Source organism: Cydia splendana, chromosome 26, assembly GCF_910591565.1.
Source record: "Cydia splendana chromosome 26, ilCydSple1.2, whole genome shotgun sequence".
NCBI classification, from domain to species: Eukaryota; Metazoa; Arthropoda; class Insecta; order Lepidoptera; family Tortricidae; genus Cydia; species Cydia splendana.
Window position 1 is genome coordinate 2719918 of NC_085985.1, and position 26126 is coordinate 2746043.

The 26126-nt window shown below is 39.0% G+C and overlaps 1 protein-coding gene across 1 annotated transcript in view; it reads left to right on the top strand.

Moving 5' to 3' along the window:
- Nucleotides 1–6319, top strand: part of LOC134803418 (1-phosphatidylinositol 4,5-bisphosphate phosphodiesterase epsilon-1-like) — a 310234-nt gene extending 303915 nt beyond the window's left edge. The window contains exons 41-45 of the mRNA XM_063776238.1: nucleotides 725–851; nucleotides 1287–1386; nucleotides 2589–2691; nucleotides 5486–5611; nucleotides 6181–6319. Coding sequence (XP_063632308.1) covers nucleotides 725–851; nucleotides 1287–1386; nucleotides 2589–2691; nucleotides 5486–5602 — 447 coding nt within the window. The 3' untranslated portion in view covers nucleotides 5603–5611; nucleotides 6181–6319. The remainder of the gene's footprint in view (nucleotides 1–724; nucleotides 852–1286; nucleotides 1387–2588; nucleotides 2692–5485; nucleotides 5612–6180) is intronic.
- The last annotated feature ends 19807 nt before the right edge of the window (nucleotides 6320–26126 follow it).

The window sequence follows — 26126 nt, forward strand, 5'->3', positions numbered from 1 at the left end:
TGAGCAAAATCGCATTTTGCTCACTGGGTGAGACAAATTGAGTGAGCAAAATCGCATTTTGCTCACAGAGTGAGACAAAATGTAATTCAAGTGACCTTTATTGTCAAATGTCATTTCAACATGCGGGGTCTAATACAAGTTCGATATACTTGGGTTCTATTATCTCTGTCCCTCTAGGTATGTTCTCACTGCTTAGGGTGAAAAATTTTGTGTACTACACGAGATCAAAGTTATTTACATCTCGTGCGTATTTGAATCCCTTACTACGCTCAAGATTCTATATCTACTCGCTACGCTCGTGAATCTATTATAGAATCTTTCGCTTGCACGGGACTCAAAATAAGCACTCGAAGAAATATCAAACTTTGATCTCTTGTTGTACAAATAACTATTTCATTTCTCATGCTCTGAAAGTGGGTCGTTGTTGTTCTAAAAAGTATGCAGAAAATGATACGTTTCTGCACTAGAGCACTGTACTTTCTAAGTACTTTTTAGAGAAATTAAAATATTGGTTATAAATGGATTTGTTTTGTTGTACAATTTCCATTTTGATAATTAACTCCATTCCAAATTGCATTGTGCAACAAGTTACAAGGGGGGGGGGGGGGGGTAAGTAAGATATTGGAAACGGGGGTGATAATAAAATAAACTGAGCTGTTTCGTTCTTCTGTTCTCATTCATTCTTACCACATTCCTATTTTATCGAAATATATCTTTTTTTCAGGCTGGTTGGAAGACTCTGGGCCGCTTCGTCCTCCAAGAGAAAGGCAGCACAGCACCTATTCCCAGACACCGCGCCGCCATCGCCAGGATACAACGAGGGCTCAGCATCACCCGCGGCGCCATTACAGGTATTCTAGCTTAAGAGGGAGAGGGAGCGAGGGAGAGAGACAGAGAGAGAGAAAGAGAGAGAGAGAGAGGGAGAGAGAGAGGGAGAGAGAGAGAGAGAAGGGCAGCACAGCACCTATTCCCAGACACCGCGCCGCCATCGCCAGGATCCAACGAGGGCTCAGCATCACCCGCGGCGCCATTACAGGTACACTAGCGTAAGAGGGAGAGAGGGAGAGAGAGAGAGAGAGAGAGAGAGGGCAGCACTCAGTCCACCTTACTTTTACAGTACTTTTTGTACCGTGACTGATTGAAATAGCAAGAGAAGTTCGTACGTTTCCGTGAAAATACGAAGGAAAATAATTATACACTAAACCTGACCCTAGGATTAGTAAAGTATTCGATAAATTCGTGCCACATAATATATATACCTAACTTGTCCATTTTTTGTATTTCAGGCACCTCACCATTCCCCCTGGGAGGCAGTTTCATGTCTACAGAAGCGAGCGAAGGGAAACCGCCTGTTCAGGCGGCGTACAGTGACCCTACACATTGCCGGTAAAACACTTCATTTCTCTCTTACTTTTTTTTTTTTTTTTCAATATATATACAGTGGTACTACTAAACTAGATTAATAACTAGCTTAAATCTAAAATAGGCCCTTGAGGCATTGTACCAAGGATGCTGGCGGCATTTCCTCGCTGTATCGCAATGATACTTCATTTGATTATCCGAGTTTATTTCATTTCCTCAGTAATGACAGGCGTGTATCCATCTGCATTTTACAATGGACCGGACAAGTAGCACTGAATGGTTTTTAGGTACATAGTGTTGGTTAAGACTTGAGTTCTTCGAGTCCTCTGCTTGACTAGACTCGGGTTTTCAGACTCTTATAATCAGACATCGTAAATTTTATAGCTTTTCGGTGCAGCGGAGTGGTGTTAACGGAATTGGTATAAACAATTTCAACCCTAATGATTAATTAGCGTCAATTACGTTAATTCTATAACAATTCCGTTAACACCACTCCTCTTCTTCCTCGCGGCATTTTGCCATGGCTCATGGGAGCCTGGGGTCCACTTGACAACTAATCCCATTATTTGACGTAAGCACTAGTTTTTACTAAAGCGACTGCCATCTGACCTTCCAATCCAGGGGGGAAACTATGCCTTATTCCGGTCCGGTTTCCTCACGATGTTTTCCTTCACCGAAATCGACTGGAAAATATCAAATGATATATCGTACATAAGCTCCGAAAACCTCATTGGTACGAGCCGGGGTTTGAACCCGCGACCTCCGGATAGAAAGTCGCACGCTCTTAATACCGCTAGGCCACCAGCGCCGTTAACACCACTCCGCTGCACCAAAAATGCTATAAAATTTACGATGTCTGCTTATAATAAGGTCGAAGTTTGAGTACTTTCATTTTAACTTGTAGTAACTAGGATGCGGTGATTACTTTATTCTTTATTCTTTATTCAAACACTATATATAAGTTTACAGCTCCAGCCAAGGCACTTATACTGTTAATTAGGTACATATGTTGTCAGTATATATCAGTCAGTATCATAAAATTAGTAGGTACACTTATTGTATTACACACTTATCTTTATAATTGAACATACATATTATGGATTACTAAGTTACATAGAAATAAAAAAAAGAATCTGATATTAAATAACATAGGTAGAGTTTTACATCAGTTGGGCCGTTTATACATGTATTAAAAAGATCTACATATATTATTCTTTGTTTTTCAGGAGAGTATCTTCTACGCCTTTAGGCAAAGGCATAGGACGGGCGAAGGGTCACTCCGACAAAGATGTCCGCTCCTTCATGCAGAGGCGGGCGGCTTCAAGAGAGGTAGGATATTCAAACTTATCTTGTATGTCTACATCAAGGTCAGAGAGAAACATAGTTTTCATTTCTAATGCTCTAAAAGAGTGCCATTGTTGTTCTAGAAGGTGTGCTGAAAATTATACGTTTCTGCACTAGAGCATTTTAGGTTCCAAGTATGATTTTTTTTTTACGAAAAGCAATTGAAATTTGGGTATAAATGGATCTGTTATACAATTTCCATTCTGATATTTGACTCCCCATTCCATAAATAACGATACTTCTGCCTAAATTGTTAATTGAAAATATTCTCAAAAAATACTATAAAAAATAATACTAAGTCATGTTTTTAAAAAATCACATGCATTTTACTTTCCTCGTATTCGAAATGAAAAGTAGAGTGTTTAACTCGGGTGAAAGGCATCATTTCATCCCTTGGTTAACAATCTACTATTTTTTGCTCGGGGCAAGAGAAACAGTAGTATCTGATGACCACGCTAACTATGCACAAACTTGGCGGTTAGAATGCATATTGCATACATATCCTGAAACGAAACGAAGCTACACGACGCGACCAAAATAAACGGAAAGCTGACCCCATCACCATGTGGGATATATAGTTTACTAATGTGTTGCAGAAAGTTTTTTGACATATTTTTGTATACCATAATGTTACTTGGCAGAAATGTCGTTTGGCAGAATTACCTTTCGCATATATCATTTAGCATACAATCATTTCGCAGAGTTTTAAAATCCAGAACCATGTTTTGGCATACTGTTGATGTTCAATATGTTCATAATAGTCTTTTAAACGAGTATTGTTTTCGCAGATAAATGTATTGCATAATATTTAGGTGGCATAAAGTTATCAAGTTGAGTCTTCGTCTACGAGTAACTACCCTTTGTCCTTCCACGAGTCTCAAACTATCTGCAGACCAAATTCCATCTACTCGTAAATCACTTTAGCGGTTTAAGCGTGAAGAGGTAATATACAGACGGATAGAGTTATGATGGAATTGCTGTTTTCTAGTTTTTAAAGTGTGTTTATACGGTAAAATAATCACTAACTATAAAGTCCGTCGGGTAAAAAGATTATGAAATAAATTTCATAATCTAACTAAAATATTTTTCATAATCTAACCTATCTTAATGTTATGCTCTAACCTAATCTATTTTCTGGCATGTGATCGTTTTTGTTGAGTTCGCAGTTCTAACCTGACCTACTTTGCTCGCAGCCGTTCGTTTTTGTATGAGGTCGCAGTTCTAACCTAACCTAACCAACTTTTCTGGCAGCTGTTCGTTTTTGTAGGGAGTCGCAGTTCTAACCTAACCTAACCTACTTTTCCGGTAATTACAACCTAATATAACTTTCTTTTCTGGCACAGGTTCAATTTTGTTGGGGTCGCGGCTCTTACTTAACCCACTTTTCTGCTAACAGCAGAAAGTATCACTATGCCATAATAAGAGTATTCTGCAGGATGATTATGGTACATAAAATTATGCTAAACTAAAGTCGGCGAAAGTAATCTTCTGCTAAATAATATCCTGCAAAATGTATTGTATGCGCAGTAATAGTAATGCCAAGTTATATTAGTTATGCAAAATTATCATTCGACTAAAAGTGTTTCTGCGATACATGTTATGCGAAGTGTATTTCTGACAAACAATATTATGCCAGAAGAGGGGAACCCGGGATATATAGCTTGGAAGAGAGAGATCCCTATAAGCTCCATACTTGACGTACCACTTGGCATGAACACATAGCGTGGTCTGTGACTCTGAAGAACATATTATCCAGGGTGGCTAAAAAATAACTGCATTCCCGTTGCCAGGGAGGTTTTGGGATTATACTAAGCAACTTTTACTATGGGACCAACCCCGAAAGCGCGAATAAAAATTTGGCAGTTTCGTATATTTTGGTTGGTCCATTTTCTATGGGAGGGTAAATTTTTTTCGCGATTTCGGGGTTGGTTCCATAGTAAAACTTGCTCAGTGTAATCCCAAAACCTCCCTGGCAATGGGAATGCAGTTATTTTTAGCCACCCTGTATAAATTACGTTATTTGCCTTACAGAAGAATATAAAGGTTTTCCTGATACGTATTTGAATTCGCTTTAATAGAAGAAGTAAAATACAAATTATATAAATAACACTTAAAATGTTGGGTCAAATCAGAAAAGTGAGTCCTCATACAAATTGTATAAACGACCTTTTTGTTATGACTTTTAAATGCCGGATGAGTAAATTTTTCAGGTTTTTTAACCCTTTTCCAGGCCTCACCAATCTACAAGGTTTTCCCGACAAATCCAAATATATTCCAATTAATCCAGCTTTGATGATTCATTTTAAGACAAGTCAAATTTCCCGAAAGTGCTATCGAATTTGAATCTTAAATCGGAATATTAAAGTTGAAATTCTAGTGGCGCGTATGTGGTCGATAAATCGTACTATGCCTGGAAAGGTACGAGACGTGGGTGACGTCATCTCCAAGCTTAAGTGGAGTTGGGCGGGACATGTTGCTAGGCAGAGTGATGGCAGGTGGACCAAACTGTTGACGGATTGGTGGCCGCTTTCGGATGAAAGAAGCGCCTGGCGTCCGCTAGCTCGTTGGGTGGATGACATTCGGAAAATCGCGGGGCACTTTTGGATAAGACTAGCCCAGGACCGGGATAAGTGGCGTACACGAAGAGAGGCCTATGCTCAGCAGTGGGCGACTGAAGGCTAGAATGATGATGATGATGATGATGCCTGGAAAAGAGTTAACTAACAAAAATTGCTAAATGTGTATTTTTTAATTTGAACAATGTTATGGCCGTATTCAGGTCCACTCGGAAGGCGAGGGCGAGCGAGGCGGGTCGCTGGGTGCGGAGGCGCTGGCGGCGCAGGTGGCGCGCTTCAAGAGGGTCTCGCTCCGCAAACTGCGCGCCTGGCGCTCCTGAGTGTGGCAGGTAACTATATTTACTCATTTTCTCTACTTTCATTTTTAAAATATCTGGGAGCCCGAACTTTCCTCGGAAAACATACAAAAACTCAAAAATGATCAAGCTAGATCGATTTTTTTGCCCCCCGAAAACCACCATATAGCAAATTTCATCGATATCGTTAGAGCGGTTTCCGAGATCCCTGAAAATTGCTCGTTTAAAGGTTTAAAATTTATATATCGTTGAAACAAAATTCGGCTTGCTATCTACCAGCCTACTATGATAGATGTTTCCACAATGGTTAAATAGCTCCTCCGATAATGCTTATAGCCATAGGCGAAGCTGACCGCTTCTCATCAGGCGGCCCGTCTGCTCGTTTGCTATCGCATTAAAAAAACAGTCGCAAAGTTAAACCCCCTTATTTATAAACGTTTACTAAAGTTGACCAGCCGATAATAATCGTTTGTCCCTTTCCATCATACCGATACGTCGGAAAGGGACAAACGATTATTATCGGCTTGTCAACTTTAGTAAACGTTTATGAATAAGGGGGTGGAAAACCTCTTCTTAAATAATTTGAAAACCAATCGTTCCAGGTATTCCGTCGCCTCGGTACCAGTTTAGCCCACCACCGCGCCTCGCTCTCCTCTGAACTCGGTTCCATCTGGGACTTCCTCCGCCTCGACCGGGACCGGGACCGCGACCGGGACCGGGACCGGCGCCGCTCCGAGCCCGCCTCCTACGAGCCCATCGACTCCCGCTCCCCCGCCAGGTTAGCCCGAGACCTCCTCCAGGTCGTCCAGGAGACAGTCTTCAAGAAAATCGACGAGCCTAAGAAATGCCCTCTAGTTAAAGAAGAGTCTGACCTAACCAGCTCCGATGATGATGATGGCACGGAAAGAAGAATAGCTAATTTAATTGATTTCTTTTTCACTATAGTTAAAAGTCAGAAGGACGGAAGGAAGGATAGCGGAGGAAGCTGTTTTAGAAGTGAAGTCAGCCCTACTGAAGATAAGGTCTTAAATATTTATGCCCCCAGTAAAGTTAATACTGAGCTGGAGCAGAAAATGGAAACTCTTATGGAATTTTTAGCTACTACAGGTTGCATGGATGAGGAAATTGTCAAAGATGACAAGAAAATTACTCTTATGGAATTCCTATTTGGCCCAGATGATAGGAAGGTTGAAAGACCTATCATAGAAGTGACAAGAGAATTTAGTTATAATAAAGGTATAAGCCTCAGCGAGTCAAATGTGAATGTTAAGAATCTTTGCTTTATAGATGAGACCCCTGAAGAGGAAGGGAATGAAACGCTAGTGGACATGCTTTTAAAGTATATGGAAGATTATTCTAGTACAGATTTTAAAGAGAAGTATAAAGAATCTATTAAATCGATATCGATGACGCCATGTTTGTCTGAAAAATCTAAGTCAGATGTAACTATAAGTAGGTTAGAGACTTTTAGTGACATGAGTAAGACTAAATCAGATTCTACATTGACACAAACTCAAGATACAGTCATAGATCGATTTGAAGACATGAGATCGGAGAAATCACCTAATAGTAGAAGGATATCAGAAACGGTAATAGATTTAAGCAACGTAAAACAAGATTTACAAGATATTTTTGAAGCAGCAGTGAATAGAATATACGAATTAAAAAAGATACACGATGACACTATGTCCGAACAAGAAGATATAGAAAACTTCGCCGCATATACAAATCCAGCTTTACAATACACCCAATACATGCCTTATAGTGTAGAATTATCTGACATACAAGAAGAAGATGAATTCTCTTCACAAGATGACAGATACTACGCTAGACAATTAGCTGAAGACGTTCTAAGATACATTGAGGATAAAATACAAATTGAAGGATATGACACGGATAGTGAATTTGATTACGAATTGAAAAGATCCTCAATAAGCTTGATAGATTTGAGGAATATACCGGACTTACCGCAAAGCATGATGATAAAACCTAAAGTCGTCAGAGTTGACAAAGCGACTTCAACAAATGACATGTCTGACTCCTTATCTGACATGTCAAAAAGGATAGACTCTGGCTGTATGACAGAAGATACCACTTTAAGCTCCACAGAATTGAGCGACAAAGCTTTAAACAAACTCGAGTCTTTGCACAAGTTCTTTTCAAAATCTAGATTAGAAATCATTGATGAAACCTTAGAAGATAATGGTATGAAAACGCCTAAAACTCCAAAAGTTTTCCAAGAAGAAAAAAACTCAAAAGACAAAGGACAAGCGAGTCTTGATGACGTAGAAGATATATTAGATGACAGTGATGAAAGAGTTGATGATAAGTTTAAATTTGAGGATGACCGAGATGCTACTGATGATAATGCGGATAGTGGGAATGTCGACAAGTGAGAAATAATGTAAGTCAAAATATTCTAAAGCAATAGTTTAGGAAAATACTATGGCGATTAAGTATTGCGTATATAACAGTAAATATGTACTTGATTTGACATTGAGCAAATTTCAAATATATAACAGAGGAAACTTAAAAGATGTCTGGATTCGATCGCATTTAGAACTTGGTTGAACTTTAAACATAGGTAGGTAAACATTAAATAACATGGTATAGAATCTAGAAAATACCAATTACGATAATAATGGTAAAGAAAATAGCGATATTTAGGTATCTGCCATCTTACTTAAAAAACAAAATCAGATGTAAACGTAAAAGAATATAATGACGACATACATAAGTAATATATTGGTATTGTAAAAATCGCTTTATATAACAACAAGATAAACTTATTTGATATCCATAATGTGATAATGATGTAAAAACAGTTTTTACTAATAATTAGTAGTTTTAGAAAAAGATATATGAAGTGAAAATATTGTGTTAAAAAAAAACAAATTGAAATAAAAAATACAAATTCTATTATACTTTAATAATTATTATAAAACAACGTGTAGTTTATTTGCATTTAAACAATTTTGTATTTGAATTTATTGAACTCAAATAAGTTTATTTTGTCAAAATGTAAAAAAGGCGTATTATCGTACACAATAGTGATACGAGAACAAATAGTGAGATTTTTAATATTATTAATAGTAAATAATAAATTAAATACTTAGATGTGTTTAAATGTATTTATCAAAAGTTGAATTTATAAGAATTAATAGTGAATTTTATACATATTATTATTGTAATAAATAAATTGGCTTATTTGACCCTTAAAATAGATTAATATAAAAATCCAAAGTTTATGTTGTTGAACTTTGTAATGAGTAAATGGTGAGTTTTCATACAAATTAAAATAAATCATTATTTTATCATGAAATTAAAATATCAATTAAAAGACATACTGTTTGTCTTCCACACTTTTAATGCATATAACATATTTACATAATATATTTAACAATTTTATTTGTATGAAAATTGACACGAATTATTATATATTAAGGTATAAATTATACAACATATTTAATCATTGTAAATATTATCTTAACAGATTCTACATTTATTTTTTCATTGTTACTTTAAACAAACACATTGTACCTAATATTAAAAAGATTTTGTCACAATTTAAAAAATAACTTATCACTTGCAACAAATATAAAATAAATATATTAAAGTTTTTATAAAAATCAATGCTTTTAAAGTGTGTTATTTTTGTGAGTATTTCAAACAAATACATTGTTACATAAATTATATTTTACAGTTTGTATGAAATTTTAATATAGTTATATAATATTATGTATATTGTATATGTTACACCCTCTTAGGCCTATTAATATGATTTAAATATATAACTATATATTCATGACTACAGTTTCAAAGTAGTCCATCATGAAAATATATTACCTACTTAGTTATTTACATATCTTTAAAATGACATTTGAGTAAAACATTACAGCATTGTTTCTGACATCTTGGTTTCAAAATGAAAATAGAAGTATAAAATAAATGTAGTTAGATATTTATTTTACTAAGTGGTTTATTAGAAAATAAAACTAAAAAAGAAACGTAATACTGCCGATTTATTTTAACCTTTGGCACATATTATTATGTATTTACATCCAAAAAGATTTCGATAAGTGGAAAATACATAGGTAGTTGGTAAAGCTAGCAAAGATTTATATTAATTTAGCAGAATATTTATATGTTTGTGTTATATTTTATGAATGAAATACAATTTATTTTACTGTGTTCCGTAGTTTTATTACCTATCAAAGCCATTTTCTGCCTGAAGAAAACTATATACTTAATAGAATAATATTTTATTCGCCGAAAAATATTGATATTTGTAAAAATAGAAAGAAATTCGGTTAATTTTTTTATCATTTAACTTAGTAAAAAAGTGCATTTTACATTACAATGGATTTAGTAATTTTAAGATAATCTAAAGGTAGTTGTCACAGTGTACACCCACCAGGCCAAAAGTATTGGTAACTTAAAACTTGCATGACTCGACCCCAAAAGATTAATCTATCTATACATATAATAAAGCTGAAGAGGGTCGAAAGTCTGTACATGGAAGATATTTGAAAAAAAGTTTGCTGGGGATACTTAGAATTGATAACAGAACACGTTCCAACAGTTTTTGGAATTTTTGTCTGTTTGTCTGTTTATCTGTTTGTCTGTTTATTTGAACGCGCATATAAAAATTTAACCCCTAAAGGGGGGGGGGGGGTAGCCACAACACTCGATTGACTTAAGTTTGCCCCTGAATCGTATGGCGCTACTTAGGAAGGAGGGGCAAACTTTTTTCAAATATGTGCTAACACTATAGAGTACCCTGGTAAACTAACAGATGGCGCTGAATTTAATACGATGTGACATAAATAAGCCACCGAAGAAGAATTTTGCCAAAGTAACTCTAAGTTTAGAAGACCCCTCTTCTAAAATTTCAATCAATCGTCGGATATCAACAAATTGAATTGAATAATTGTGTTGATTTAATAATACAACAAAATTAAACGACAGTAAATTAATTGCCCCTCATTGCACAGTGCCATCTTTTGGGGAGCTGAGTAAACATTAAGTAACCAAGAAAACGAAAAATGTGTTTACATAGTAACGTAGTGGTGAAATAAACACACATATCAACACGCGTATAATTGCATAAAACTATTTAAAATTATTTATTTTCTCCGTCATGAATACCTAATCGTAATTATATCGCATCCATATCATATCCATATTCATACGTATCGCCTCGCAAAATAAGCACTTGCTTAGGGCACCATGTCTAGGGGGCACCAAAAATAATCGAAAAATTTTCGCGCTCGCTTCGCTCGCGTTTTCAATAACATTCTAAGATGTTTATGATAAAGGTCACATTCGGGTGGCGATTACAACAGCATTAGGTACTCTGTTGCAACGTTACTGCTGCGGCACTGTCAATTTTCGTGATTATTAAAATGATGTAACTGATTTCCATACTAAAAGTAAAAATTTACAACTGTCTATCAAAATGCGTTTTTTATATCGAAAAATTTTCGCGCTCGCTTCGCTCGCGCTTTTTTTATAACTTTCTAGCATATGATAAAGGTGACATTCAATTTTCGTGATATAATGATGTAATTGATTTCCATACTAAAAGTGAAAATGTACAACTGTCTATCGAATTGCGTTTTTTTATATAGAAAAATTGTCGCGCTCGCTTCGCTCGCGTTTTCAATAACTTTCTAAGATATGATAAAGGTGACATTCGGTTGGGGACTGGGGAGCAGCATTACTCTGTTGCAATGTTACTGCTGCAGCACTGTCAATTTTCGTGATAAAATGATGTGACTGATTTCCATACTAGAAGTAATAAAAACTTTTACAAAAAAAAAGAAAACCGACTTCAAAAAGGATAAAATAAAATATAATCCGTTTTAAGTATATGCGTTACTAACTGATATGTTTGAAGTCGGTGCCAAGACAAATTTGAAGCATACCATGATTTTAGGGCGATCCGATAACAATTTTTGCCATAACAAGGATTGCCTTACACGACAGCAATTATCATACTTTCTGTAGATACCTAAGAAACCACTGTCAATCCACCTTGGCGCAGTCCGTACCATGTTTGTCGGTACTAGTATAAAACCAATGCGATTGCTGATATGTTTTTTAACCCCTCGAACGCCCGTGTCAAAGATTTGGTATTGAATTAATAACCTTGAAATTGTAAATTAAAGTTCAAATTGTCTGTGACGTATCCGGGACAAGGCATTCGACGGGTTAAAGAGCAATTTTTACTATTTTTCGAACTGTCCATAGTACTCAGGTGTGGGATTGGGACTGAGTAAATTCCCGCCTCTTATCCAGAGAACTTGATTTTAAAATATAAAACAATTCAAGAACCATCTACAGGGCTTTGACTTTTTACCTGCATGGCAAATTTCACCAGTTTACATGGCAGTTGTTTAGCTGAAAAGGTGACAAAGAGACAGACAGAATTACTTTCACTATTATAATACCTATTAGTACAGTTGTAATGTGATTTATAGACATAAAGCTGATTATTTTTGACCGGTATTGTTACTATTTGTCTTGGCACCGACTTCAAACATATCAGTTAGTAACGCATATACTTAAAAACGGATTATATTTTATTTTATCCTTTTTGAAGTCGGTTTTCTTTTTTTTTGTAAAAGTTTTTATTTTTCCATTTTTAATTGTAAGGCATTGTTAACAGCTTATGAGTGATGACGCGTGACGCATGAATGAAAATAATAATGATGCGTATCACTAAATTCGTAATCATTCCTGTCACTACAGTGCACAAACACAAAATCCATCCTCCGCCCCGCCACTGACCCAATCCCTCAACCCCCAGATCACTCAACCTCACAGCACATCAACCCCTGATCACGGAACCCCTCGACCCTGAAGCCTGAACCACCAACCCTTCAACCGCCATTTCCCGACTCCTCAGTAGCCTTACCATAAGTCTAACACTGACATATTCGCTAGCGTGTGCGTAACTTACTTTCTATGCGTCTCGCTCGTACTGGCATCCTATTAGTGCGAGCGAGATGTATAGAAAGTAAGTTACGAAGACGATAGCGAAGATGTAGTGTCAAACTCGTGGTAAGGCTACAGTTGTACTTCATCAAATAGGTTATTAACGGGAGGAAATGTTTGAGTTACTATAAAAAACAACGATGTCGCCATATTCGTACTTTTAAAAATTGAGGAGTTCCCTCATTTCCTTATGAATTCCGTCACCAGATTATAACCAACAATATTATGGGAACACCTTGGAGGTAACTTCGTTCAAACAAAAAAATAATTACTCAAATCGGACCACGGGTTCCGGAGTAATCTACACTTATAAAATCATCATCATTTATCATCAACAATCATCATCATCAGGTCCACTTCATCAAATTGGTGGTTTTCAAGAGAAAATGCTCGAGTTGCTTAAGAAAACACCCAAATCACCCTACATGTGCATTTAAAAGTTGAGGAGTTCCCTCAATTCCTCATGGATCCCATCATCAGAACAGCACCAGATTAATGTGGGACCACCTTGAAAGTACCTCCTTTCGAACAAAAAAAGAATTACTCAAATCGGCCCACGGGTCTCGGAGTAATCGATGAACATACATAAAAAAAAAAAAAAAAAAACATAGCCACAACCGAATACAGAACCTCCTCCTTCTATGAAATGGAAGTCGGTTAAAAATGTACAACTGTCTATCAAATTGCGTTTTTATATCGAAAAAATTTTGCCCTCGCTTCGCTCGCGTTTTCAATAACATTCTAAGATGTTTATGATAAAGGTGACATTTGGGTGGCGACTGCAGCAGCATTAGGTACTCTGTTGCAACGTTACTGCTGCGGCACTGTCAATTTTCGTAATAAAATGATGTGACTGATTTCCATTCTCAGCTGAAATGCAGCAATGAACGTCACTCAATTTACCAAAAAAATTCAATGCAATCTTGATGACCCTAGGAAGAGGGGGCACCATGGTCTAGAAATACTTAGGGCATCAAAATATCTTAATCCGGCCGACTGGTCGTTTGCGGGTTTTGGGACTCGCATTTTATACGCATTACCATGCCTTCCCGAAAAAAATCGAATCATTCGCGAAAGTTTCGCAACGCTTTGAAGTTACAAGGGGCACGTGGTCTTCCTCAGGAGTCTGAAGAAGACCACGGTGAGTGGGTGGCGCTCTAGCCAGGCAGGCCGCTTCGCTTTCGCTCGCGCGCGTATACCTTACTGTATCATCCGATATTCACCTACTACTCTGTCGTTTAAATCCTTAGATAATATAACCAACGGAGACGCCATGTCTATAATTTTCGGTACAAAATATAATGACCACTCCGTTTGGTTATATTCTCTAAGTTTAAATCACGTGTAAAATTTGAATAAGGGCGAATAAAACTATTGATTTTGGAGTGTAGTTTTATTTAGTGGTACCTAATTGTAAAATATTTTATCTGGGCTACAGTCCTCTAGCATATCCATCTGTCAACTTTACTTCAAGTTCCGCCTCCAGGGGTGGGGCGGAATATAAATCTCGAAGGACCTTGAAGTAGCGCAACCCGAAAGTATATAAGAGGGGGCTATGGCTATGTGTGATTACGATTGTGGGAGTAATGGGGCCGACCTTACCTGGATGTAATCTTCGGTGGGTTTTGGCGGCCGCCAAAATAATGTGTTGTACGGTTCGTTTCCTTCTCCTTCTATTTCCACTTATATTTCACCTTTTTTATTCTCTTTATATTCAATACTCGCGAAAACGTATTTTTACTATTGACGTATATTTTGTGACTGACAGAACTGACTTAAATTTGAATTCTATTACGTTTTTATTTATTGGCGGTTAAAAGGAGGTCGGCAAAAGGCGAGTGACATGAGAAATGAGGTCGAGTATATTAATGAAAGAAAGAGTGAGCGATATGGATGAATGTGAATGATAATGAATGAAAAGGGGCGCGAACATTCCCCCCCGGCTTTAAAGGGTTCCTTTAAAGGAAACAAAACTAAATAAAGTCAGAGATAACCCTTCTCATCAAACTAAACGACCATTCACAACAATAGCGAAATAATAAACTAAAAGAAAAGTATTATCCTAACGAATTATACTATACACATATTATTGGTTAGGCAGTGGGCACAATCGCACGACAGGACGGACAAAACTTCCTTTATTTGTTCTGACAGTGACAACGCGGGTTGAGCCGTCCTTAGAAGGATGCACTGCCTCCACAACGCCTAAAGGCCATGAAAATGGCGGCGCATTATCTACCTTTATAACAACCACTGTGCCAATTACGATGGGAACTGATGGCGTGGTCCATTTAGCTCGAGACTGCAACTGATGCAGATACTCGGCACGCCATCGCTGCCAGAAAGACTGCACTATTTTATCCAGGAGGGCATGTCGGTCACGTAAATTGCCTGACTCCACCAATGGAACAGGTAAAGACAACAGCGGAGCAGTGTTGAGAAAATGAGCCGGAGTGAGAGCCGACGGCTCAGCGGGATCACTGCTCAGGGCTGTCAGTGGTCGTGAATTTACCAGAGCCTCTATCTGCGCAAGCGTAGTCAGAAGTTCCTCGTATGACAGTATTTGCGTACCTATTACCTTGAAAAGGTGATTTTTGACTATTTTCACTATACTTTCCCATGCGCCTCCAAAGTGTGGAGAAGCGGGAGGAATAAACTTCCAATCGATGCGGTTCTCCGCGAGCTCTATTTCAAGATGTGGACGATGATCGTCCAAAAACTTGTAGAGGTCTCGCATATAAGAGTTGGCGCCGGTAAAATTAGTCCCATTGTCCGAATACATGCATTGGACGGGGCCACGCCGCGCCAAGAAGCGCTTTAAAGCGGCCAAGAAGTTAGCAGTACTTAATTCCGTCGCTATCTCGATATGAAGGCAGCGCGTCGTGAGGCAAGTGAAAATGCATAACCAAGCCTTGCGACTCTTGACTCCTCTGCCACGAGTAGGTGTGTACTGCAAGGGGCCTGCATAATCACACCCCGTATGCGTAAAAGGTTTATCTACCTGATTCACGCGACAGCTCGGCAAGTCTGCCATGAGCGGGAAAGACGATTGTGGATTCGCTCGGAAACACGTATTGCATTTGGCAACGCGGTCGCGAATGACACGACGAGCCGACAGTATCCAATACTGAAGCCTAAGTATAGACATCAATGCCTCAGGACCGGCATGCAAATGCTTTCTGTGGAAGTATTCAACAATCAGATTAACTACATGATCACGTCGGGGAAGCACAATTGGGTGTTTCTGTGTATATTCCAAGTCAGCATTTGACAGTCGGCCTCCAACACGAATCAGACCGTCTTTATCCATGAACGGTTTAAGCTTTTGTAAGGCAGGCGAACAACACTTCTTGCTTTTAATTTTATCAATATCGTCACTGAAGTGTTGACTTTGTAACGATGAAAGAATTTTGCCTTCAGCGAACTCTAGGTCAGACCGAGTAAGTGCCGTGGATCGCGGTTTCGGTTTTAGAATGCGGTACACGTATACGATGATGCGCAATAATCGTGACCACGATGATATCCGCTGAGCGAGCGAATAAAGTGGTGACTCTGACACATCCGTAGTTGTAGCGTGTGCAAGAGGCTTAAGCTCCGGCACTTCACCGATGGACACTCGATCGAGTTCCCTTAAAGGCCACTCTGATGGATGCTTGTTAGCCCAAGCTGGTCCCGTGAACCACAAAGGATGATCCACTAGCTTTGCAGGCGTCAGTCCACGGGACAGGCAATCCGCGGGATTTTCCAAGCCCGCCACATGATGGAAGCAGTTGGCCGGAATAGTTTCAATAATCTTAACTACCCGGTTGGCAACAAACGTTTGCCAGCGGTGTGGTGATGACTGAATCCAGCAGAGGGCAACCTTCGAGTCAGTAAACGCGTAGATCTCGTTGATCTTATAACGAGGTTCGAAGTTATCTTGCACCTTCCGCATGAGCTTCGCCAGGAGGACTGCAGCACACAATTCCAATCTTGCAACGGATACTGTTTTAAGGGGACTGACCTTCGACTTGGAACACACCAGCCGAGTTGTCACTTCGTCTCCCTTTAGAACCTGAAGGTATACTACACCTCCATATGCACGCTCGGATGCATCACCGAAGCCTAAAAGGTTTATAGTACAACCCTGTACTACTCCAAGATGGCGCGGTATGTGGATTTCATTTAGTTTTGGCAACTCTGAACAGAATCGTTCCCATAAATCCACAATATGGGGCGGGGGAGTCTCATCCCAGTCGCATTTGATCAACCAAAGCTCCTGGATGAGGAGTTTTACATATAAGACAACTGGAGCTACTAAGCCCACGTTATCCCATAGACGTGCCACTGCGGACAAGATCGTCCTTTTAGTGCACGTTGAGTCTGGCTCTGTCACTTTGAAATGGAAATAATCACCAGATTTATTCCAACATAAGCCCAGAACCTTTTGGGAGATCCCTGGGTCGATTTCAATGTCTACGGAAGCCCGGTGCGAAGCGGGTATTTCGCGTAGCACGGCGTCTGAATTGCAGGTCCATTTCACAAGATCAAATTGACCGCATTTGAATAGATCAATCAGCTCCTTAGCCGCGTTAATAGCAACAGACTCATCCTGCTGTAGCGAGTCATCTGACATAATGCTAAAACATACGTCATCCATGTAAGTACAGGAGGACGCAATCGCTGCGGCCTTGGGATACTTATGTCCGTCGTCTGCAATCAGCTGACGGACGACGCGGAGCGCGTGATAGGGACTCGACTTCATGCCAAAACACACACGATGAAATTCGTACGTGGTAATGGGATCTGCCGGGCGGAATCTATACAAGATTCGCTGAAACTGGCGGTCCGCTTCGCGAACACCAATCTGCAAAAACATTTGACGGCAATCGGCCGAAAGCGCTATTCTGAATAAGCGAAAGTTCAGAAGGATTGAAAACAAATCCCCTTGAAGGTTGGGCCCTGAGTGTAATACATCATTCAGCGACAGGCCTGTGCTTGTCTTGCTACTCGAGTCCAGGACCATGCGCACTTTGGTCGTTGCCTTGTCCTCGCGCACGACAGCCATATGAGGAATTATGTACGCGATAGCTGGTGAGGCGTTCATGGAGTTAGTTACCTCCGATATGTAACCCTTACTGACGTATTCCCGAATGATATCGTCATAGGCGGCACGTAACATACTCGATAATTCTAGCTTCCTTTCAAGGCAAAGAAAGCGCCTCTTAGCAGCAGAATGCGACTCTCCAAGCTTGAACACGTCATCTCGGAAAGGCAATGCGACAGTATATCTGCCACTAGCGTTGCGCGTGGTGGTAGCGCGAAAGTAATCTTCGCATTCAAGGTCATCTTGACTTTGAGCGGGCGGAGCGGATACTTCCTCAAGCTCCCAGAACCTTTTGAGGAGGTGGTCCATGGAGTCCTGAACGGAAGTACAACATGCCGAAGTATATTTACGCGGTGCCTGTAGAGCAGGGACCGAACCCATCAAAATATACCCCAATACCGTCTGAATAGCCGGTGGCATATGGTCCACGTCGCTTTTGACAATGTGCGGTAGCAACAAATGCGGGAATATAGTTGCACCCACCAGGACATCAATTGCGACGGGCGTATCCAACGTGTCGTCAGCCAGAGGAAGTCCATGAACATGCGTGAGGGTCGACATGTCCACGGGCACTGACGGCAAGTCGTCGGTAATGCGATCTACCACAAGACTCGAAACGTCAAAGTTGACGTTTTCGTCAAACCGCGAAAATATTTTAATATCTGCGTTACCCTTAACAATTTTTTTAGTTTTTCCAATGCCAAATACAGCGGTTGGTCTTTTATTAAAATTCAGACCTAATCGCTTACAACACTCCTCAGTAATGAAGTTACTTTGTGACGCGGTGTCAAGTAAACATTTGATGACTTGTGTACCACCCTTATTATCGCGGACGATAACCTTTGCGGTGGACAGCAAAACCGTATCACACGAAGATATTGAGTTTTGATTTGACATCTTATTGTTAGAGGCCGCTAGTGCTTGAGTCACGATAGACGTGTTGCAAGATGTGCTCTCCGGCGGTGAAGACGACTTAGCCGCGGCGCTCGCAGATGTATTTGACACATCAGACGTCGTAGCTTTTTCATCCTTGACGTTGTCAAAATGCAACAGAGTATGATGCTTTTGATGGCAAACTCGACATTTCACCTCGGAATTGCACTCGCGGGTGCGGTGTTTGATACTAAGGCAGTTAACACATGCCTTAAGCTCTTTAGCGCGTTTGAAGCGTTCGGAAGGCGTTAAGTTGTTGAGGGACGGACATTTAAATAAATGTTCATGGACAATATTGTCACACAAACATTTAGTAGTGCTCGCGCAAGCAACATAACTTTGTAGTTTTGGTGCGGCACTACGCGGTTGAGACGACTTAACACCTTTTTCGCGCGATGGATTTACGGCGGCGGAGACGGCGGTACATGGTTGCACATTTTGACAAATCCTAAACTGACTCTTCATAAAATCTGACAGATCACGAAAGGTAGGCAACTTCGTATTGCGGTGTAGCATTTCAAATGCTCGTAGAGATTCCTGGTCTAACTTTTTTAATGCTATATGCAGAAGCATAAAGTCGTTTAAGTCATCAAGCTTAAGCGCTTTAAGCGCATTCGCAGCTGTGACAAATTTATCGATGAATGTCTGAAAGTTAGAATTAACCTTTAAATTGAGCATTTGATCCATGTAGGTCGAGGCAAGAGTGCGCTTGTCTTGAAATCTGTCAATTAAACTATCGAGGATAAGCTGATAATTTTCAGCGCCCGGAGTTATACCCGCGAAGACAGCTTGAGCTTTTGGTGACAATTTCCCAATAAGGTAGAAAAGCTTCTCTTCGTCGGTAAGCGACAGATTGTCGTGCACTCTAGATTTAAAACTAGCGTAGAACAGCGGCCAGTTACGTATGTCTCCATCGAACGCTATCAGTTCCATCGTTGGCAAAGAAGGTCTGGCTCTCTCCACTATAGAAGGCAGCGAAGAGGCCGGCGGTGCGGCTGGTTGCAGCCGCTTAACCGCTCTCCTGATGCGGCAGTACAAATCTTCGAAGGCTATAATCGGCTGATAATTAGGTATAGCAGCCTCCTTAGCCCTTAGCAACGTGCGATTATACTCATTAACAACCTCTTTGAACTCCGAGCGAAGTTCGTCGATATTGTCAGCAGCGTCGAGGAAACTCTCGCGACTCGCTACATCTGTATCAACAACTAGCGACTTATTGTAAATGCTCTGGACGAGTTCAAAGAAGATGTTGCGTTTTGCTTCAAGCATCAACAATTCATCTTCATAATACGCGCTGTCGACGCTTTCGATATTTTTTGTATCTTTCGCCATAGTGCAGGAGACGGGTTAAATATGCGGTAAAACAATTTATGTTCCTATATAAGGATACACTCTTATAAACATAAGTATACCTAAATTGCGGGTGCGGTTAATAAATTATGTTTAGGTAACTAGTTTATAAGGGCGGCGCGGTGAAAAATAATACTCAAATAAATAAATACCTAAACTGCGGGAGCGTAAATAAAGAATAATTTAGGTAATATTTATAAGGGCGGTGCGGGAGGAGAACGATTCGCAATGAATGTATAAGGTGAGAAACGGGAAAAGAAGAGAATAGAATCCGGTTCGAAGACCAGAAATGGGGCGGAATATAAATCTCGAAGGACCTTGAAGTAGCGCAACCCGAAAGTATATAAGAGGGGGCTATGGCTATGTGTGATTACGATTGTGGGAGTAATGGGGCCGACCTTACCTGGATGTAATCTTCGGTGGGTTTTGGCGGCCGCCAAAATAATGTGTTGTACGGTTCGTTTCCTTCTCCTTCTATTTCCACTTATATTTCACCTTTTTTATTCTCTTTATATTCAATACTCGCGAAAACGTATTTTTACTATTGACGTATATTTTGTGACTGACAGAACTGACTTAAATTTGAATTCTATTACGTTTTTATTTATTGGCGGTTAAAAGGAGGTCGGCAAAAGGCGAGTGACATGAGAAATGAGGTCGAGTATATTAATGAAAGAAAGAGTGAGCGATATGGATGAATGTGAATGATAATGAATGAAAAGGGGCGCGAACAAGGGGAGAGGGAGAGAAATTAGGATTAGAAATTAGCCGCTTACTGACACAGACCGAATTACACGCGGGCGGAGCCGCGGGCACAGCTAGTTAATAATAATTCTGAAAATGCTTGATATAGATTTGATATAGATTTGATTGATATAGATCTCATTTCATAAAAATTGATATAGATTTCATTCTAAAAAATATTAAAGTTAGATAGACATACCTAAGTCATATTTTATCACGGAAATGCTTACCATTTTTAACCGACTTCAATTTCATAGAAGGAGGAGGTTCTGTATTCGGTTGTGCCTATTTTTTTTTTTTTTTTTTTTCTATGTACGTTCACCGATTACTCCGACATCCGTAGTCCGATTTGAGTAATTCTTTTTTTGTTTGAAAGGAGCTACCTCCGAGTTGGTCCCATTTTAATATTTAATGTGTTTCACCCTTTTTTATTATTTGCTTTTAAAAATTGCACTATTTAAAAGTTCTTAAGAATATTGAAAGTTTTATCATTAATATTTAATCATTTTCAAGATCTACATAAAAGTCTAAAGTTGAATTGAAAACAATTAAACGAATTCCTATTGATACTAAAATAAAAATATTTATTTAATAGTCAATAGGTACCTAATCAAATTAAATGAAATCTTACACCCAAAGTCCCAAATAACCTTTCATTAAAAAATATTATTTTCGATATAAGGGTAATTAAGATTAATTATTAATAACAAATACCTTTCGTATCGTATGAAGATATAGAAAGCACTCACAATCGCTGTAAAAGTATTTATATGTTGATTGTATTGAGGTCAAACTTGTTATTACTGATAACAATACAAAACAAATATTCTTTATATGATTTATTAGTGCATACAAACTTAATAAACATACATAAAACAAACAATTAAATAACTAACCTACAAAAAACAAAACTAAACTTAAAATAAATGATTACAAAATATCCACCTGCGGCATGGTGCCGTAGATGCTGGCAGCATTTCCTCGCTGTATCGCGATACTTATTCTTTGTGCGAGGAAGCTGCCAGATCTACGGTCACCAGTGGCGTCAGCTATCCTTTTTGATAGGTCCTTAAAAAGGGTAGACGCGTTCGGACCCCACGGGCCAATATATTCTTTTTCACGCCACTGTTCGGAAATGTGGCAATAGATGGTCTAAAACCAAGCTGGAAAGTAGGCAATAGCTGTAGCACCTGAACCACCACTACTACAATGTTTCATTGTTATCATCATCTGTCATTGGTGACGGTTCGCTACAGCAATGAGTATCATTTAAAACATAAAAATCAATAAAAGGTCTTTTTAGGCGCAGCTTTTTCCTTCAAAAATAAAATAAGGTTATTTATAGGACCAATTTCTTGTTTAAAAAAAAAGGAATGGCAAAACCATTCAGTTCATTTTTTTTTTAACAATTATCCATTCAGTTCACGCTTAAGGCGTTTTTTACTTTTGTAGCTGTTTGTGGTTTTTTTTAGCAAAAACGCTTCTAAGTTTAGAGTCGGTTTGAAGCAAATAACAGAAAAACGCCTCTTAAAAGTGATAAAAAAAGTAAAAAAGGCGGTATTTGAAAATACTTACTGAATTGGATAGTGTAAATTGTGTTTGAATAAAAAATACAAGAAACGCGTATATCTACGCTCGCTATAAAAATGAGTTCTTCTAGGGAAGAAAATGATATTCTTACACTGACGCCTACCGAAATTCAAGAGACAGCACAGGCAGTGGCTAGTAATTTGCTACCTGAGAAATCGCGGGCAAGTACTTATAGTTATGCAAATGTTTTCTTATTTCCTCGCAGTAGTCGTGAAAAGCACTATGTAATGCCTCGGCCGGAAACGCTAAAGGATGGACTCGTATTATTTGAGGGCCTCCACTAACGTGTCGGCCCTCAAACGACTCGTCCATCTTTTAGCGGTTTTCCATCCTCTCCTACTTTATATACATTTTAATTGCACATTGGTTTACATTACATGCACTTTAATTGGATATGAGAAGGATTTAGATACCATATCATACATAGATATGTCGTACGATAGGTACAGATGTAGTTCATAATTGTTTGCCATCGTGTTATCTCGGAAACGTTCGTATTCGTCATGCTACTTTAGTCAACCTCAGTACTTTTTGTACCGAGATTGATTGAAATAAATAGAAAGACACGTTCGTGCGTTTCCGTGAAAATACGATGGAAAATAATTATGCACTACCTACATATACATACGTATCTACGGTACGTAAGTACCTACATGTTGTGTTGTGTTATGTTATGTTACTTATTACCTTTGAAAAGTCATCATAGTTACGAAATTACTAAAGGGGCCCACTGATTAACAGTCCGCCGGACGGTATCGGCCTGTCAGTTGTTCGGAACTGTCAAAATTTTGTTCTCTAACTGACAGGCCGATACCGTCCGGCGGACTGTTAATCAGTGGGCCCCTTAAGTAGTATTTTCACGAACGTAGCCGCGTGCAGTGTCTAATAATATAATAATATGTTTAATTGATACACTGCATACATCTGCGAAGAAATTCAAAGGTGTATGTGAAGTCCCCAATCCGCATTGGGCTAGCGTGGGGACTATAGCCCAAGCCCTCTCGCGCATGAGAGGAGGCCTGTGCCCAGCAGTGGGACGTATATAGGCTGAAATGATGATGATGATGATGTTTAATTGAGATGCAACGGATAGTTGTTTGGCCGGAACCGGATACCGGATATTCGGCCTGACCATCGGCTGAATATCCGGTATCCGGCCGCCGAATATTCGGCCAGCGGAATTATACCTACATTTCGGTTTCTCAATTGTGCATTCTGCAGGTTTGACCTGTTTCGTACTTAGTGAACGTTCGTGCTGACACATTTCTAGGTTCGAAATGAGTGCGCGTGCAAGTCAGTGGAATGTTTAAATTGTTTTAAAATAATAATCAAGTGCGATTATGAACAAGACTGTTTCTTAAATCCAAATAGTTTACTCCAAAATCAAGCAATGTTACTATCCGGTATCCGGCCGGGTAGTAGATCAGTATCCGGTATCCGGCCATGAATTAAATATCCGGCCGGATACCGGATAGTAACCGAATATCCGGTGCATCTCTAATGTTTAATTAATAATTAAATTAAATGTTTCTAATAATAAGACCCGTAGTTACCAACTCACGTGGCAATGTCAACTGAGGTTATCTATTAGTAAATATTATAATAACATATCGGCCACTTAAATGCATGGCCAGGCATGCACAAATGGGGCCTTATCTATGAAAAGGGGCCTTATTGTCGATGGCGCTTACGCCGCACTGCGTCGCGCGGCATTGTATTTATATCCGAGCATCGTTAATAATGGCTTAAGCGCCATCGATAATAAGGTCCCTTTTCATAGATAACGTCAAAAATATGTATACATCTGACATAATGATGCATTGCTTTGCGAGTACCTTACGCGACTCATCGTCTGCTAATAATATTAGGATTTGGGTCAAAAATACTATACTCTGTATCTTTAGTTATTTAAATAAAACTAAACAAAATCTACCCTCTAATGGCTCCTTAAGCCACTTGAGTGTAGATGAAAACATTACACGATCAAATAATATAGGTAGGTCGTTCAGTGACAGATCCATGCCGTTTTTTATTTGGTTGGTTAACCAATAAATGTTAGAACTACCCGAAAAGTTACAAATAGTTTGTTTACTTTTTAAATACCTAAAGATACAGACTTGAGGTACAGTCACGCTCCGTGATTGTTGAGCAACTTAGCGCCACTTGCACCACTCCACTAACCCGGGGTTAACCGGTTAAACCGTTAATTGTACTGATTACTACGGAAACTTCAAGTTTAACCGGTTCTCCACGGGTTAGTGGGATGGTGCAAGTGGCGCTTAGGATCTAGAATCCTAAATTGGACATTGCATAACATAAGTATTGAACAACCAATTTCGCTTGGACCCTAAAGGGCTCAACAATCACAGACCGAACGATGTTTATTTTTAGTACATTTTTTTTCGTCAGTTATTCATAGTAATATTTGGCGAGTTTGAAGAGCGGAAGCGGAGCGAAGCGGAAGCGGAGCGGAGCTCTATTCTGGGCGGAATAAACACGAAACCCAATTTGGGAAAAATATAATTATGTAACAGTATAAGGCCCACTTGCACCATCCCAATAACCCGCTGTTAAGCGGTTACACCATTAACTTGGTGTCAAATTGTACTGGTAACCATGGTAACTCCAGGATTAACCTATTAACCTCGGGTTCGTAAAATAGTGCAAGTGGGCCTAAGAAATATACAGGCTGGCTAAATAACCCTCCTTTTGCGTTGCCGTAGTCGGGTAAAAAATAACTGCATTCCCGTTGCCAGGGAGGTTTTGGGATTATACTATGGGTATTAAAATTTTTACTATGGAACCAACCCCGAAATTGCGAAAAAAAATTTGGCTGTTACATACATTTTTGCTGGTTCATTTCCTATGGGAGGGTAATTTTTTTTATTAAGAATTAATTTATGTTCTATCTTCTTAGTCGTTATACTCTTTGCAGAGTGTCGTGGTCAACTGCTGACTGCAGGCGCAGATGTTGCTTGCCGTACGATTTCTCGCCATTTTCCGCGGTTGGATGTCATTCTGGCAAATGCGTTCAGGGGTCTTTCCATGGCAGATTTAATTTGATCAGTCCATCGCATAGTCAAAGTCAAAGTCAAAGTCAAAGTGTTTTTATTTGTGAGTATATGTCAAACTGATTACAGTGGCGGTAAATAAATACTTGTAGCACTATACCCTGCCTGATGGCGTACAAAAACTTGAATTATTTCCTTACATACTAACATGCGAAATAAATTTACATATCTATATATATATATATACCTAGTCATTATTAATATTAAAGTCATATCAAATCAGAACCATTAAAATTATACAGCAAAAATTCAGAAATAGTGTAAAAACAATTATCAATTAAAAATGTCAGTAGTTTGTGCTTAAACTGATTTATGGGTAACATTCTGAATGGGACAGGCAATTTGTTATAAATCTTACTAGCTAAGACACTTTTGCGCATTAGTGCAGTTTTTGCGGAAACAGGAAAGAGATTCTGAGGATACCTGGAATCTCTAGCAAATACCTCAGAGACCGTCCTGAATAGTGTTGGGTTTGTTTTGATGTACATCGCAATCTCAAAAATGTAGAGGCACGGCAAAGTAAGAATTTTCAGTTCTTTAAAATGTGGCACACAGCTATCTGTTAGGTGAAGCCCTCGAATCGCTTTCACGCATTTCTTCTGTGCCATAAAGACGGCTTCCCTGTTAACTGAGTTACCCCAATAAATGATTCCATAGCGTAAGGTAGAGCCAACGAAACTGTGATAAGCCATCATCACAGCCTCTGTACTGACTTGCTTGGAAAGCTTGTACAAAGCGAAAGCATATTTATTTAATTTTTTACAAACGGTCTCAG